At 52.5% G+C, this 13,796-nt stretch overlaps 3 protein-coding genes across 3 annotated transcripts; all 3 read right to left on the bottom strand.

Annotated features, from left to right (window-relative positions):
* Nucleotides 1-1,840: 1,840 nt before the first annotated feature.
* Nucleotides 1,841-3,414, bottom strand: NCS54_01225400 (Zn(2)-C6 fungal-type domain-containing protein; the record flags this gene model as incomplete). Its single annotated transcript, XM_053157496.1, has 4 exons — nt 1,841-2,593; nt 2,650-2,778; nt 2,831-3,280; nt 3,358-3,414. 4 exons carry the CDS (start codon nt 3,412-3,414, stop codon nt 1,841-1,843), a joined length of 1,389 nt encoding a protein of 462 aa, XP_053013471.1.
* Nucleotides 3,415-5,466: 2,052 nt separating this feature from the next.
* On the bottom strand, nt 5,467-6,432 carry NCS54_01225500 (Hypothetical protein; the record flags this gene model as incomplete). Its single annotated transcript, XM_053157497.1, has 1 exon — nt 5,467-6,432. One exon carries the CDS (start codon nt 6,430-6,432, stop codon nt 5,467-5,469), a length of 966 nt encoding a protein of 321 aa, XP_053013472.1.
* Nucleotides 6,433-9,852: 3,420 nt separating this feature from the next.
* NCS54_01225600 (Hypothetical protein) lies at nt 9,853-13,761 on the bottom strand (the record flags this gene model as incomplete). The annotated part of the gene is made up of 1 exon (XM_053157498.1): nt 9,853-13,761. The coding sequence occupies one exon, from the start codon at nt 13,759-13,761 to the stop codon at nt 9,853-9,855; it is 3,909 nt and encodes a 1,302-aa protein (XP_053013473.1).
* Nucleotides 13,762-13,796: the final 35 nt, after the last annotated feature.

A 13,796-nucleotide genomic window follows, 5' to 3' on the forward strand; every position in this document is an offset into this window, starting at 1 on the left:
TGGAAGCGTGATGACGAAGAATCCGCTGAATTCGGCTATGTAGCTGTCAAATGACACTTTGGACAATTGCCGAAAGACGGGAACGTTGTTCGACTAGTGCCCGTCCTTAGCCACAATGGTGATAGGCAGGTACACAAGCCGAGCCAGTTATCAAGTACCTTTCCCCCGAACTACAGCTATAGGTCTAGTGCCGCTACCAATGACCAGACGATGAGCAAGTCTTGTTCTATCTAGCGAAAAGTCTAAACCGCAACTTAAGCCGGCATCGGACACCGCAAGGTTTCTTGTAAAATTGAACGGAAAATGGCCTATGACGATTGCCGGTTGTTACTACGATAGGACCAAGGCCAGGCTCCTTTTTTCGACCCGTTGGTACCAATTGCCGTTCTTTCTACAAATGCCATGTTTGCTTCTTGAGCGTCAGGGTATCATCCCATGGTTGGAAGACCAAGCAGTGACCCGGCTTTTGGGCAATGAATTCAGTCTCGCAAGTTTTATTAGCTTGTAGCTTCATATATGAGGTATCCAAGTACCATCTGCCCCACCTCCTTATCACGATTCCATCCCTTGTCTGTCCCATACCATAGTGCAGATCGTCCTCAAGAAGCTGCCCATCGAAACCAGTGCGATTACACCCTCAAAATAGAACCTGACAACTCATATTCACAACATAACTCCTGTAATTGGCCATAGGAAGGCTTGGCTTGCATCGGGTTCAGGAAGTGCCGGAGCATCTCCAAGCCGGAAGCCCAACATCCGAAAGCTTCGCAGACTCTGCCATCCTGCCTACAGCTTGACCACGCATTTCTGGCCAGAAAAAACTTCGCTTCAAGCATGGAACCGAAGATCCATTTGCAAGGGGTGCCTTCCTTTGTGGCGCAATCAGGCACGGTGGCCATGCGTTATCTACGGCGGTTTGCGGCGTCGCAGTGTGTTGCTGCATTGGGATTGATGTCGATCTTGCTTCAAACACTGTTTTCTTCGCACCCCTATCTCTGGAACCTCAGCATGAAACAAGCCTGTGATCAAGAATTAGCAAGTTTCCTGGCTTTTGCGGGATAAACGATGCTTCTTTGGGTTTACAGGTTTGTCCGCAACTTCCTTTGAGCTGTGGCTCCCGTGATCAGACAATCATAACTGGTTGCCTGGGCTTTCAAGTTTTGGTGACAAAGTCTTCACAATCATTTTTCTAGAGAGTTACAGGAGGATAAATTCGTAGTTCATATAGAAGTCCTGGCTACAGACAGAGGTTATCATGTCACCGAAGGTAACAAGTGCCTAGTCTCTGGGCGTTTTCAAATTGAAAAGTAGGCAGCTAAAGGCAAAATCAAGAGCCTGTAATTGGGGAATGCATATTAGCTACGGCATGCTAAGCCAAAACTTGAGAACTTCAAGAGGCGAGAGCAGAGTTGCAATCCGAGAACTCGAAAATGCCTATCTGGAGAAAGCATCCGAGGCCCAATTGAGTTGCAAGTAAGCTTTGGTAACGTTACCTTGGATAAGTCAGACAAGTAACCTTAAGTCAGCCGCATGATAATTGACGGTAAGTTTTATCGTTTCAAGTACGGGATGTGGCTGGATGACCGCTGCAATATTCTATGTGGGCTGACCAACATCTCCCAACTTGGGCCAACTCATAAAGTGCCTATCTTTGATATTTTTCTGTCTACCTGATTCATAGCCTCATAATTCCATATCCATTTAGATTATATGTGGGCAATGTTTGTGTTGGATAATGACAACCTTGTCATTCAGGGTCCTTTGTTTCTCTTGGCGTTCTTGATGGCCCCTGTCGAGCTGAACAACCATCACGCTGCACTCTCTCTCACGTAAGCTCTCGCTAAAGTATCACGCACTCACTCGGCGCTCCAATATCATGCACCCGCATATCATCCGATGGATCCTGCATGCATCCCACCATCGGTACTTCCGGTGGTGTCTGCGCCTGAAATTGTGTCTCGCGTCTTGCCATCCGGTAGAGCCTCCTCTTCATGGCGAGAGCCTCTTCTAGATACTCAGCGCCCTCTACGTCATTTTCATAGTCGAGTAGAATTGCCTCTATTTCAGCAGATCGGTAAGAGTCGGTGATGGACGCCCAGACCATCTTGAGGTAGTCTGGTGTAAATGCAGCACCATTGGGTCGGCTGGGAGCAGTCTGCTCTGTCAACACGATGGCTTCGTCGACATATTGGTGTGACTCGGTAAGAAGGTCCAGATCATGGTCGAATATCCGTAGAACGTGGTTCAAAATGGATCCCAGACCCAAGAGCAACCCCCACGCAAATCGGTATGAAGACAGGACTCTCATAGCCATGGGTGGCGCTTTAGGTGTCATGGTGGCCATTGTTGCAAATGTGACGAGCTGGCGGATTCTTGCCTTTTCGGACTGTACAAGATTGTACATGCACCGAAGCTGATACTGGTAACGCCTCGGCGAGCGAATATAGATTGCCGCTTCTGCCATAGTTGTGGGCTCCAGACTCAAAAATGTGCCTTGGTGGTACCGGACAGGACGAGGGGTGCCAGTGTTTTTGCAGGCATTCCAAAACCACGGGCCCAGCTCGAACCTCGGGTTGAGAATGTTTGCCAGAACCTAGTGACTTGATGTCAATATGTGGTGCAAAAATACATAAGATCAAGAACACTTACTGCCAATTGAGTCAGTCCCTGGAAGTATTCTGGCTCAATATCCTCTGCTTTTCCAGCTTCAACAGCTTCACGGAATAGATGTGATATCATTTCGCGATGCTGCTCAGCGTGTTTGCGGTCCAGCCAAGACTGAGGGCGTTAGTGGATGGATGGGTGCATATTGTGGCTTGCAGGTACTCACATGGCAAATGTACATGACAGAAACTGTGCGCATCTTTGTGACGACAGGTTCTGAAGGGTCTTCTATTGATTTTCGAGTCGCGGCCAGAGCTTCACCGTACTTGGAGAGAGCATCCACCTTGGATTGTTGGTATTGACGAGATCTGTATAGTGCGACCATGGCGGACACACAGGCGTCGAGGGCTGGACTGGAACCCAGTTGTTGGGGAAGATCGGGGATGAGCTTGCCTCCAAAGGCGCGGAGATCGTATCGAATGTCTTCGATGCCGAGGATGTGGACGAGCGACGATGCGACTCTTGTCTTGCCATTGCTGGGACTCCGTCTCGGTGTTGGAGTCAGGCGTTGATCCTCAACTCCAAAAGACTGAAACTTCCATCGCTTGACGCCATTCCCAACACAATTGATGGATAGTCGTTTGCATCGGCCGCACTTTGGTTGGACTTTGTCGCACTACCCACCATTCCATGGTTAGCGTGGGACGGGTCCCCACGTTAGGCGCGCATCCTCCCGCGGGTGGCTGGGCTTACCCGTTTCTTCTGCCTCCTACAGGCTTCGCAGCCCGTGCTAGAGGGAGTTCCGGGCATGTTTTAGGGGCTCAGGCGGTGGTATTTGGGGTAGTGGAACGAAGTAAAGACACGCGATGGTCGTGATGGCATGTGCTGACCTGATTACAGAGTTTAGAAGAGGTGACAACGGTCGGTATATAACGCGCGCATCAGCATCAGCAATGCCAACAAAGGTTCCACAGCACGTGACGTGATCTGTCGCTGCAGAGTTGCAGCACATGGGTTTCGGCCGAAGCGAGCATGCGGGCTGAGGTTGAATTAAACCAACTTCGCCCTGGGGGGCTGTGTGCGTGTGTGGCCCAGGGGTCTCAGCCTTATAGCCGACGGCTAAAAAAAGGAACCTCGAGATGACAGGACAAGGGCGCGTTTATCGTCTGAGAAGGTTTGGGGTCAAGATGCGGGCATCCGCGGAGAGACAAACTCTCCGGATGGTAACCCTTCCGCTGGAGATGGCCAATTAGACATGGGGAAAAAGACCTTTGAGCTGAGTAAGAGGGATAAGAGTGGATAGATACGAGAAAAAGTCACGCAATCCCTGGAGTCTACAGCGATAATTTGCCCACCACGGCAGATCAATTTGCAGACGAGCATGGCCCCAGACGGAACAGCCTCCCAATTTGCCCAGCGCCAACTGTCGACGGTGACAAGGTGGTCAGACCCTTAACTGCGGCTACGGACCAATCTCGTCGCCAAGCGACGATTGATAGCCCGTTGCGGCTGGAAGCTTCCCCACTTGGTATCGGGACTAATTGGATATCACCGGACGGGGCCGGACAGGGGATGCTAGTGACTTGCGTTTCAGTGGAACCGTGCGTTGGACGAGACGCGGATGAGGGACATGGATGGTCTGGGTGGTGGTGCTGTGTTGCACGGGAAGAGGGTGCACCAAAGGTCTTCCTTCGGCTTGACAGGTCGGCATGTGGGAGGCAGTCAGCCACAGTGAGGGAGTCATTGTCGGTCATGTGTGGCGCGCACCTCTAGGGTAGCATCCATGAGGAGGATGTATATACTCTCCATGTCCAACACAAGATTCGTTCTGAGACTTTCGAGTCTTCTAGTGTCTTCTCGACTATTGAAGTCTATTTAGTGCGTCAACTGAATGATCTGCATGCGTCACCTGCTAAGGCAACGAACCCTATCAGAGACCACAGGCCAACACCCACTACCTAATCAGAGGCCTCACCTTCACGACAAAGGGCCTCTTCACTACAACTGCACAGTCATCCATTACACGATCATTCGGCCGAGGAGGCAGAACACGTCCGCTTCACCACATTCGGCTTATTTTTTCGACGTTTCAAGCCCACAAGCGCGTGCGAGGCCTCATATCTGACCCCTATCGTGAGGGCCCAGCCACAGTAATCAGCCACCGGTATGCCCGATGCCACCAGGCCGGGGATTTTTGCATCCATCGCGCGGCTTGGGAGGCAGCAACACCGCAGCCTAAGAAATGCACGAATCGTACATATCTTCTGTGCCTCGCAAAAGAATTGACTAGAACATTTCGGTAGATCGAATAGCCAAACAGATTGCGTAGTTGCAAGATGCTGTGAATGACGCATGGCCAACGTGACGCAACGTATATGCACGAGAGCTCGTGTGCGAACTTGAAAGAACTACTAACACTTGCAGGGTCGATAATCTTATCTTATTGGACAATGGGACATTTTCGGATCTGCATGTCGTGATTCATCTGGGCTCCAAAGTCAGGGAGGCCTCGGCACCAAGGCTCCAGCTCCAGGCTCCAGGCTCCAGGCACAAACAGCCATTGATTCAGAAAACACGATACTCCAGGTACTCCATATCCGAGTTATGGTAAATGAATTGACAAGATGAAAAATCTAACTTCTAGAGTAGCCTCAAACAACTATCTACAGAATCATAAAGGAATGTAGCTAATCATTAAAACCATACAATCATAGACACTTACCTCGCGGCCCCCAATGTCTCTCCACGCCACCTCCCAATTACTAGGCACTCCTTGCATGAACCCCCCCTATATCCCTCCCAAACTTTCCACTCTACCCTGCGTGCGCCACACACACACTAGTTGGTTCCCAAGCGCCTGTTTCATCCACTCGCCCTGCTTTCCCCAGCACCAATTAGCTGGAGTATCACGATGCCGCTCATGGCGGCCATCAGGGACCAGTGGTAGCCAAGCTCAGACGTTGCGCCTGAACCCTTGAACTGGAAGCCTCCGACTTTAGACCTGTGGTTTGATCGTGACGATGGTTTTTCTTCGGAGAGAATCGCCACCGTTTCTTTTCTGGTGCTTGATCCGCTGTCTGTTGCTGCAGGGGAACCATAGTATTCTTGGCCGTATGGAGAGGGATACCACTGTTGCGACATGTCTTCTTCTCCACCGGGGCCCAGACGTGTGAGCTTCCACTTTCCGGCAGACTTGGAAGAACGTCGCCACTCGAAAGTTTCAAAGTGGTTGTTGGTGCCATCACCGACAACCATGGTGAACCTAAACCAGGTAACAGGGTCGGCGTACTCGCACTGCAGAACGATCTGGCAAGGCATGATACCGCAACTCGGGACACCGGGCAAGTGAAAGGTTGATTCACGGCCTGACCGCTCGACATAGAGCATCGGGCTTCCCTGGACTCTTGAACCAGCGTAGAGGATCGTTGGACCGTTCCAGCCCTGGGGCATGTCGGCAGAATATAAAGCTGAAGAGCCGGGGGCGGCGATATGTAGAACCATCCTGGAGGAAGAGTTCATCCAGGTGAATTGTATGTTCTGAGGGAGACCCATGAGAGCCACCTCGTGAGGAATCTCTATAGGACTATCCGGTCTCCAAGATCCTTCTCCAAGGGAGTAGGGGTCCTGAAGAGTTGGCACAAACAGTGGGAAGAGCATCTTGATCGTGTTGAAGGAAAACCTGGTGTAGTTTGCTGCTGCTTTTTCTGTATCGAGTGTTTGCTGCTTTGCTGCTTTGAAGCTTTGTCTTGAGACTTTGTCTGATTGCTGTTGAATATCCTCGAACAACGGGATACTGGCGGCCGTGTTATATACAAAAGAATCATCCATCTTGAAGAAACAAAGACTCGACCCAGATCTGGCACTGGCAGGCGTTTTCAGGTACCTGGCCATGGACCGTTTGGTATGACCTAATTTGCCCAGATTCTAGGTAGCTAGCGGCGCGAGTTACCCAACAAACTAGCGGGCGCCGGCCGTTGAACGGGTTGGTTGGCTCCAGGCAGTACAAGGGGACTAGGTGACACACCCCCGGGAAGACGACAACCGAAGGACCGGGCCCATTTCGCGTCTGTAAAACACACCAGGCGATTCTTCCTCTCAGCCTTAAGATGGAGCATCTACCGACACCTTCGAGCACATCGGCAGTGATTGGCTCTACCGAAGATCCCTCATCGTTGGTAACTAAAAAGCCACAGTTTTCCCGCTCTGGTTTATCCTTGTCGTGTGGTTTACAGCTTCAACTGGTGGACCTTCCCTAATCGGGTCCATCTTGCGCTGGCATGGGTCCGGTGCATGCAGCAACACGTCATGATCAACCTCTACAGGAGAGTTATTGGAGGGGGAAGGCTTGTAGCTGGCACCACATGGCGTCCAGGGGTGGTTACCAATCGAGCTGAATTTCGCGGTCCCTTGCAACATTGGGTCTTGGCGTTTGGTGATGCTATCCAACGGCGTTTCTCTACACACTCATATACACATAATCTCCTTACACGCCTCACACAGTCCACTCACCTACCATACACTCGTCCGTATTCACACTCCCCTACACTACATCCGTCGTTTTCCCCTGCAGAAGCCTACAAAGATGCCCACCGTGAACCAACCACAACACACAATCCCTCCCTCCTATACTTGGAAAGCCACCACCCCAGATCCCAAACGCCTCATCGTTTGACAGGCGGGAAAACGGGCTGTGCACACTTTTCAGCCCAAATGGTGGAGCCCAGATTGATGGCGGCGGGTCGTCACACGCACTCCCAAGGGCCCGGTATAGCACCCATATGCATCTTGCGCCATTCCGAAGCCCAGGGCGCAGTCCTTTTGGGAGAGGCTCAGATGCAGTCTGCTCCTTCAGGTACGTGGCTTGCCATGGCTTGGTTGGTTATTGGCTACTCTCTGCGAAGAATGGTCTTTGGGTTCGTGTATAAAGTGCTTAGAAGAATTCGTGTTTTCGTTGTTTCTGCATCGAACTTTGGTATCAGACTCCAAACAAACACACCCCTTCCTCTTTCGGACCTTGTTGCCGCTCAAAATTCTCTACTCATCCGCGTCTTTCATGCATCTTTGGGTTCATTTGTTGTCACGGACAAGGCAGAATCAGTGTCTTTATTGGAAGCCCCTGTTTGACTCACCACATGACACATGTCTTGATCCGGGTCCCGATCGTGTGTACCCATCCCACGGAAAGGCCCCAAGCCCGCAGATGATCCCAGAATCAGGGCTACCAATGAGACCTCTTAGACAGACACAACCTCTTCAGCCCAGGCGGGCCTTGACTAGGTATAGAGTTTGTCCAACGGCTTCCCACCCCAGTAAGCTGGACCATGTGACTCCTCCTGACACGACCAACGGGATCTAGGGTTACAGGAGGAACATTTGACATTGCAGGATTCGATCATCGGCACGTTGCATGATCCTCTGTTCTGTCTCAGCTCATCAGGGGTCACCAACGGTCGAACCATCTAGATCTCACGAGGATCTTCCGAACAGAACCAACACAACTCGAACCAAAGTGCCAATTTACAACGTCATTTTGTCTCAAGAAGGAATATGTACGAGATATCAATGTGCCCTTGTAGGAAGATCGCCAAGGGCCTTTGGTCGGTATTCGGGTGCGGTATTTGCGCAATGCGCATTTCGTCCAAGCTCTGCTCCTTCGTGTATGCGAAATCTCAGACGGGGCTGTCTACCCGGCCGAAGTAATGCCCTGATGTTCTCCGGGGATCTGGATCCATGGTCCCTGAGGCTGTCGTAGATCAGAAGTACTGTCCATGCCTTCAGCTGAGGCGCTTTGTCGGATCGACACTACATCTCATGTCCAAAAGCGTACATCGGTGCCGATTTCTAGCATCATGTCTCTCAACTTAAGTGGATCAAGTTGGTCAGCTGAAGTGGCCTTATCCTTGGAATCACCGTGGAAGTCTATTGTCTCTCTAGGAATGTACCTGCCGGATAGCCATGGCAGCATGGCTACATCGTGGGGGGTGTCAAGGACATCATCCACTACTACAGGCTCTAGGTCATTGGGTCCTCTTTCGACACTACCGTAGGTCATAGGAGCGCTCATCAGATCATGAATCATAATGATTGGAAACTAATCGAGGTTGAAAGAAACAAGCCAGGCAAAAAAAGGCCACCCGGTATCAAGTCGGGTGCTGCCTGGGACGACAATTTGCCACACAAACTTTCCACAAGACAATGGATGCTGTTTTGTTCAGGTAGGACTTGAAACTGATGCCCATGACTCAGATGCTGCTGTCTGCCTAAGTAGCCCCAATCTATCATCTTCCAAGAGACAACCAAACATGATGATCAGTACCTCCTCTACCACAACAAGGCAGTCAAGACATGATTCAAAAGTCCTTTGAAAATAGAATTATCAACTCTTGGCGAGTACAAACAGCCTCACTTTCATCATTGAGAAAGCAAACATCACTCAAGAAGAAACATGGACGTGCCAAATAGCGTCTTTATTCGTTTCCTAATTTTAGAAGACACGAAAGTCCTGAGATGATATGAACAACTTGACCAATCTTGGAAGTTCTCACAAGTGCCGAAAGGAACCTTGCGTGTTTGATACTGATATTGCTTGGACATAGTTGACCACTTCCCCATTCGGTATATTCTGCGCACTTCCGGATATATCTCGAGGTCAACCAACCCCTTACACCCTTGATAATCTCACCCCTTATGCAACGTTAACTTGACAGATGAATGATACCCACGGTGGGTAAGAGATCGTGTGTAACACACTCGGCAGGCAGAAATCTCTCCTGAGATTGCCGTCATAGCCCATCATGGTTAGTCATATGCACAACACCAAAGACCAAGAAATAAAGATCCAGCCTGAAAAATGACGTTCAATTTATCCCAGAAAACACCAATTAGCCCATTACCTGTCAGTGGGTCGGATCCGGTGAGGCGGAGGCGGGTTTGCCGGGGTCATGTAGACGAAGCTTGGCAGAGCAAGCATCTCATCCTGGGATCTCACTCCAGAGAAGCACAAGCCTCAGGCAAGGATCGACCCGCAGCGCAGCCCAGGGTTGCATTACACGTGGTGGTACTTGGGTATCAAATAGTATTAGTAGTAGTAAGTTAGTATCCCCCCTCGTAATAATCCGCTGTCACCAAAGATCCATCATCCATCAACGGTCCCATCATTAGATTCATCATCGTCCCTTGTCTCTCGTACGCCATGCTGTAAAGAGCACACCACCCAACGAGCCCACCCATGATGCATCGCAGCCAATTCTAACGGTCCGTTCCTGCAAACTTGACGCTCTTCCTCCTCTCCCTCTCCCCCGTAGCCACCACCCTCCCCGGACTCGAGCTAAGGATCCCGCCTGTGCCCTTGTTCAGGGCCTCCCGTGCCATACCCACAGCTCGGCTCTGCGGGATGTCGTTCCCGTCGCTCTTGACTGCCCGGTCCATTCCTGGCCGCGGGCTAGATCGTCGGCTACTGCTGGTGCCCCGCTCGTCCCGGGCCCGTGTCTTCTCCACAGCAGCGCGGCCGAGTTCATCAGCTCGGGCCGTTGTGGTCTCGTTTCGGTACTTGCCAGGGAGGCAGGCATGTCCGCAGCCGTCCAGGGGACAGCATCCATCGCTGTATGTAGATGGGCCGCTGCTTGGCTCAAACGGCTCCGTGGGCGCGTGCCAGGCTTGGAGACAGGAGGCATGGCCACCATGCGCGCACCCGGGGCAGTACCACCACTCCGACAGCCAGGAATCAGGAGAATCCATGGCGGTGACGATTTCGGCGGGGATATAGTTTGACTGTTCGGGATCTCGATGATGGCACACGGCACAAGGTGCCATGGCTGTGCGGCAGCGCTCGCATGTCCAGATGGCATCGGGCCCATGCTTGGGGTCGCGCTCTCTCGGCTTGCGGCACGAGGAGCAAAAGAAGCTGACTTTTCCTCCTTGTTGAGCTGGGCTAAAGATGGCCGTGTAGTTCTCGCCCCATTCAGGCAATCCCTCTGGCCATCCTTGGATACAGAGGTTACGTAGAAGAGATGCCTCAATGAAGAGGCTCATGCGCATGAGGCGTGAATGATGCTGCTGGAGAATCGCGCTGGCTTGGTAGTGATCGATGACAAACTCCGGCACCAGCGGCTTGAGGAGAAGAATAATGGCCGAGGCGTTCAAAGCAGAGGTCCGCGATTCGTAGTCTAGGGCCTTGGTTATAAGAGAGTAAGGATCCAAGGGCGAGATGACGGCATCTGTCCCAGAGGCAGCGGTCGGGTGAGGATAAGGTGGATCGTCGTCCCATGGGAGGTAGTCCGTCTCGATGACGTGCGGTCGGACGTCTTGCTGGGCAGGAAACGGTCCCTTGAGGGGACTCGGCGATCTGCTAGGGTGGCTAGCCGGAGCCAGAATAACGGGCTGTTGGGGCTGTTCCGGCGCTGGAGCTTGTTCAGCGGTCGGCGGGGACTGCTCAGCAGATTTCGGCGCTGGAATGTCGAGCTCCAACTCAGAGGTCTGAGAAGGAATGGTATCGTCTGTTCCCATTGTTGTCTGTGAAATCATAAACACTTCTTCCGGAGAGTCAATTACGGCCTTCTTGCTGCGTGGCTTAGGCGAATCGTTGGGGGTCTCGGTCGAGGCATCAACCTCCTCGCCACGTATCCGGCTAGGATACTCTTGACCCTCCTTGTCCATGTCCGAGGCGTGCCTTGCGAGGCTGGATCGCCATGGGCCGCTAGCACTCGAGGTCGATGTCGGTCGCTCTTTCGTCGCATCAGACGTGGAAAACATCTGAGCAAAGCTCTCGTCCGAGTCGTGTCTCGTCACTCTCCGAATGTTGGGGCTCACAGGACCAGCATAACCCAAGGACAAGGGCTCCTTCTTCTTGGGAGCAGGGACATCTACTGCTTTGGCCAACGATTCCGTATCATAAAAGTCATAACCCTCGGTGCTAGATATTTGTGAGCTTTCAATTTCATGGCTCATATCCGACACGGGGACCGAGTCGAGGCGCTGCCGGGGGGTATCTTCGAACCTGTCGTTTATACCGGGCCCCAGCGTGAAACCATCGGACGCGACCGACGCCAATCTCTTGCCAGCCTGCTGCGAGTTCCCGTTTTGACTGTCTGCTCCGTCTGCCGGTCGTGCAACCGGAGTCGGGACGTTCGAGGTGCTCTCAAATCCGAGGGCTAGAAGAGATCGGGTGCTTAGGGAGCGGCCGCCGAGACTGTTCTGTCCAGAAGGACGCCTAGGTGTTTCATCGCCGTAGCTTCGACTGGCAGTATAGTCAACGGGTCTCAGTCTTCCACTTCCTTTCCTGTCTTCTATCTTCACCTTCTGGAACCGACCGAGACGTATGTCGAGATGGTATTGAGCACGTCGTGCAAGGAGCAGGTCGACTGCATACGACAGAATCCGCCATGTCTGGGCGAGTCTGAAGAGTGAGACGTGTTCTGCTGCCCTCGCGTACTGCTCTAGAATGGACGCCACCCGTTTGATGAGTGGTTTGCCGTCCTTAACGTATGGAAGCTCACGCTGGAGCGTTTCGAGGTAGATCCCCGAGAGATGCTGGTATATCTGTGCCGTTCGTGAGGCAGGTAGACGCCCAAAGGCCATTGTTTGTTGGGTCTTGAAGATACCCGTCACCTTGATTGCCTGATCCAGTCCCAGGGGTTTGTGCTCGTCACCAAGACTTGGACCAGATGGCGGAGTTGTGCTCATAGGTGCAGATCTCCCCGCCGTTCTCTTTCGACTCAACTTTCGTCGAGGGCCAAGAAAGCTGCCGACGACATCCTCCTCTGAGTCGCTTCTACTGATGCTCAGCATTGGGGCGTTGGGGCTAGAGCCATAAGTCCCTCGAGGTACGATCTCGGCATGATGCGTGACAGGAGGTCGCGGCCGTTGTGAATGCGGTCGCTCATCGAGAAACATCATCACGTCGCCTCTGGGTGAGAATGCCATGGAGGACGTTGACTGTCGGTCAATCACCTTGGGAGCAAAGGCGACATCACATTGGGTAAAGAGTCCATCCGAGCCCACAGTCCACAACATGTCTTGATCTTGCCATAACAAGGCTGCCGGGGAGGTGTCGAACCTCTCAATCTCCTTGTACGGCATCGTTGGCCGAGCTAGATCCCAGATGTGCACTGCCGATGTTCCATAGCGTCGAGAACTAGTGTCATCATAGGAAACTGCGACTTGTGCAACACGCTTGCTCTGAGCTGTGGCTGACCATAGGCCAGGCCTCCAGGCGATCGAGAAGATGGGTGCAGGTGTTGTAACTGACCACTTTGGCTTCTGCCGTTTGTCGGCAGTATTCCCTAGATCCCACGCATGAAGTTTCGTGTCTGCGCCTCCGCTGACGAGATGATTTCCGTCAGGATGCCACGCAATAGAGGCGCATGCCTTCTCGTGGGCATTAATCCTGAGCAGCGGTCTCCCTGGTTGTCGTACGTCCCACTTCAAAACCACTCCGCCTTCGGTACAACACGCCATCTCATGTCCAACCTTGGGCGACCATTTGACTTGTCGGACCGGATCGATACATTTTAGAGGCGCAAAGCGCTGGCGAAAGGTGACACCGCCCGAGCGGCCTGGGACGGCAGTCGATGTGTCGAAAACGCGGGCTATTCCGTCCTGGCTACCTGATAGAAGCCAGCTCTTGAGGTGCGGGTTAACATCCAGAGTAGTGACTTGTCGAGAATCCTCCTGCATCTGTATATATTCCAAGGGCTCAGCCGCGCCAGATCCTACTCTTGCCACATCGTATGCAAAGATCTTGCCGTTGGCGCAAGCCGTAAAGATAGTCGAGCCACCGTGCCATTTCACATCCCGTATACTGAGCTGGTCTGCCACCTGGCTACCCTTCGAAGTAGTAGGTTGTGCAGTTATAACAGCCCTCAGATCCACGCCCTCGCGAAAGTTGAAGTTGAAGTTGTAAGGGTCGTCCAGCACCACCGTCTTGAGGATGTGCGCGCCAGCGAGGACGGCTGCTCGTCGATCGGGGGATACATCGAAGCTCAGAATCGGCACGCCTGCTTTATACTCGGCATCTTGCGACTTGGATGGGCGGAACGCTGCCCCGATGGTGGACGCGGGCGCGCTGGTGATGGAGAGGTTGCTCGGGTCGCCGGCTGGAGTTTCGGGAGCGGCTTTGCCGAGCAGCTTGCGCATAATCTTGGACTCGCGGTTATACATGGTTGCGGTATCGTCGAGCCGCTTGCGACGCCATT

The sequence above is a fragment of the Fusarium falciforme genome, chromosome 10 (genome assembly GCF_026873545.1).
Source record: "Fusarium falciforme chromosome 10, complete sequence".
In the NCBI taxonomy this organism is placed as follows: Eukaryota; Fungi; Ascomycota; class Sordariomycetes; order Hypocreales; family Nectriaceae; genus Fusarium; species Fusarium falciforme.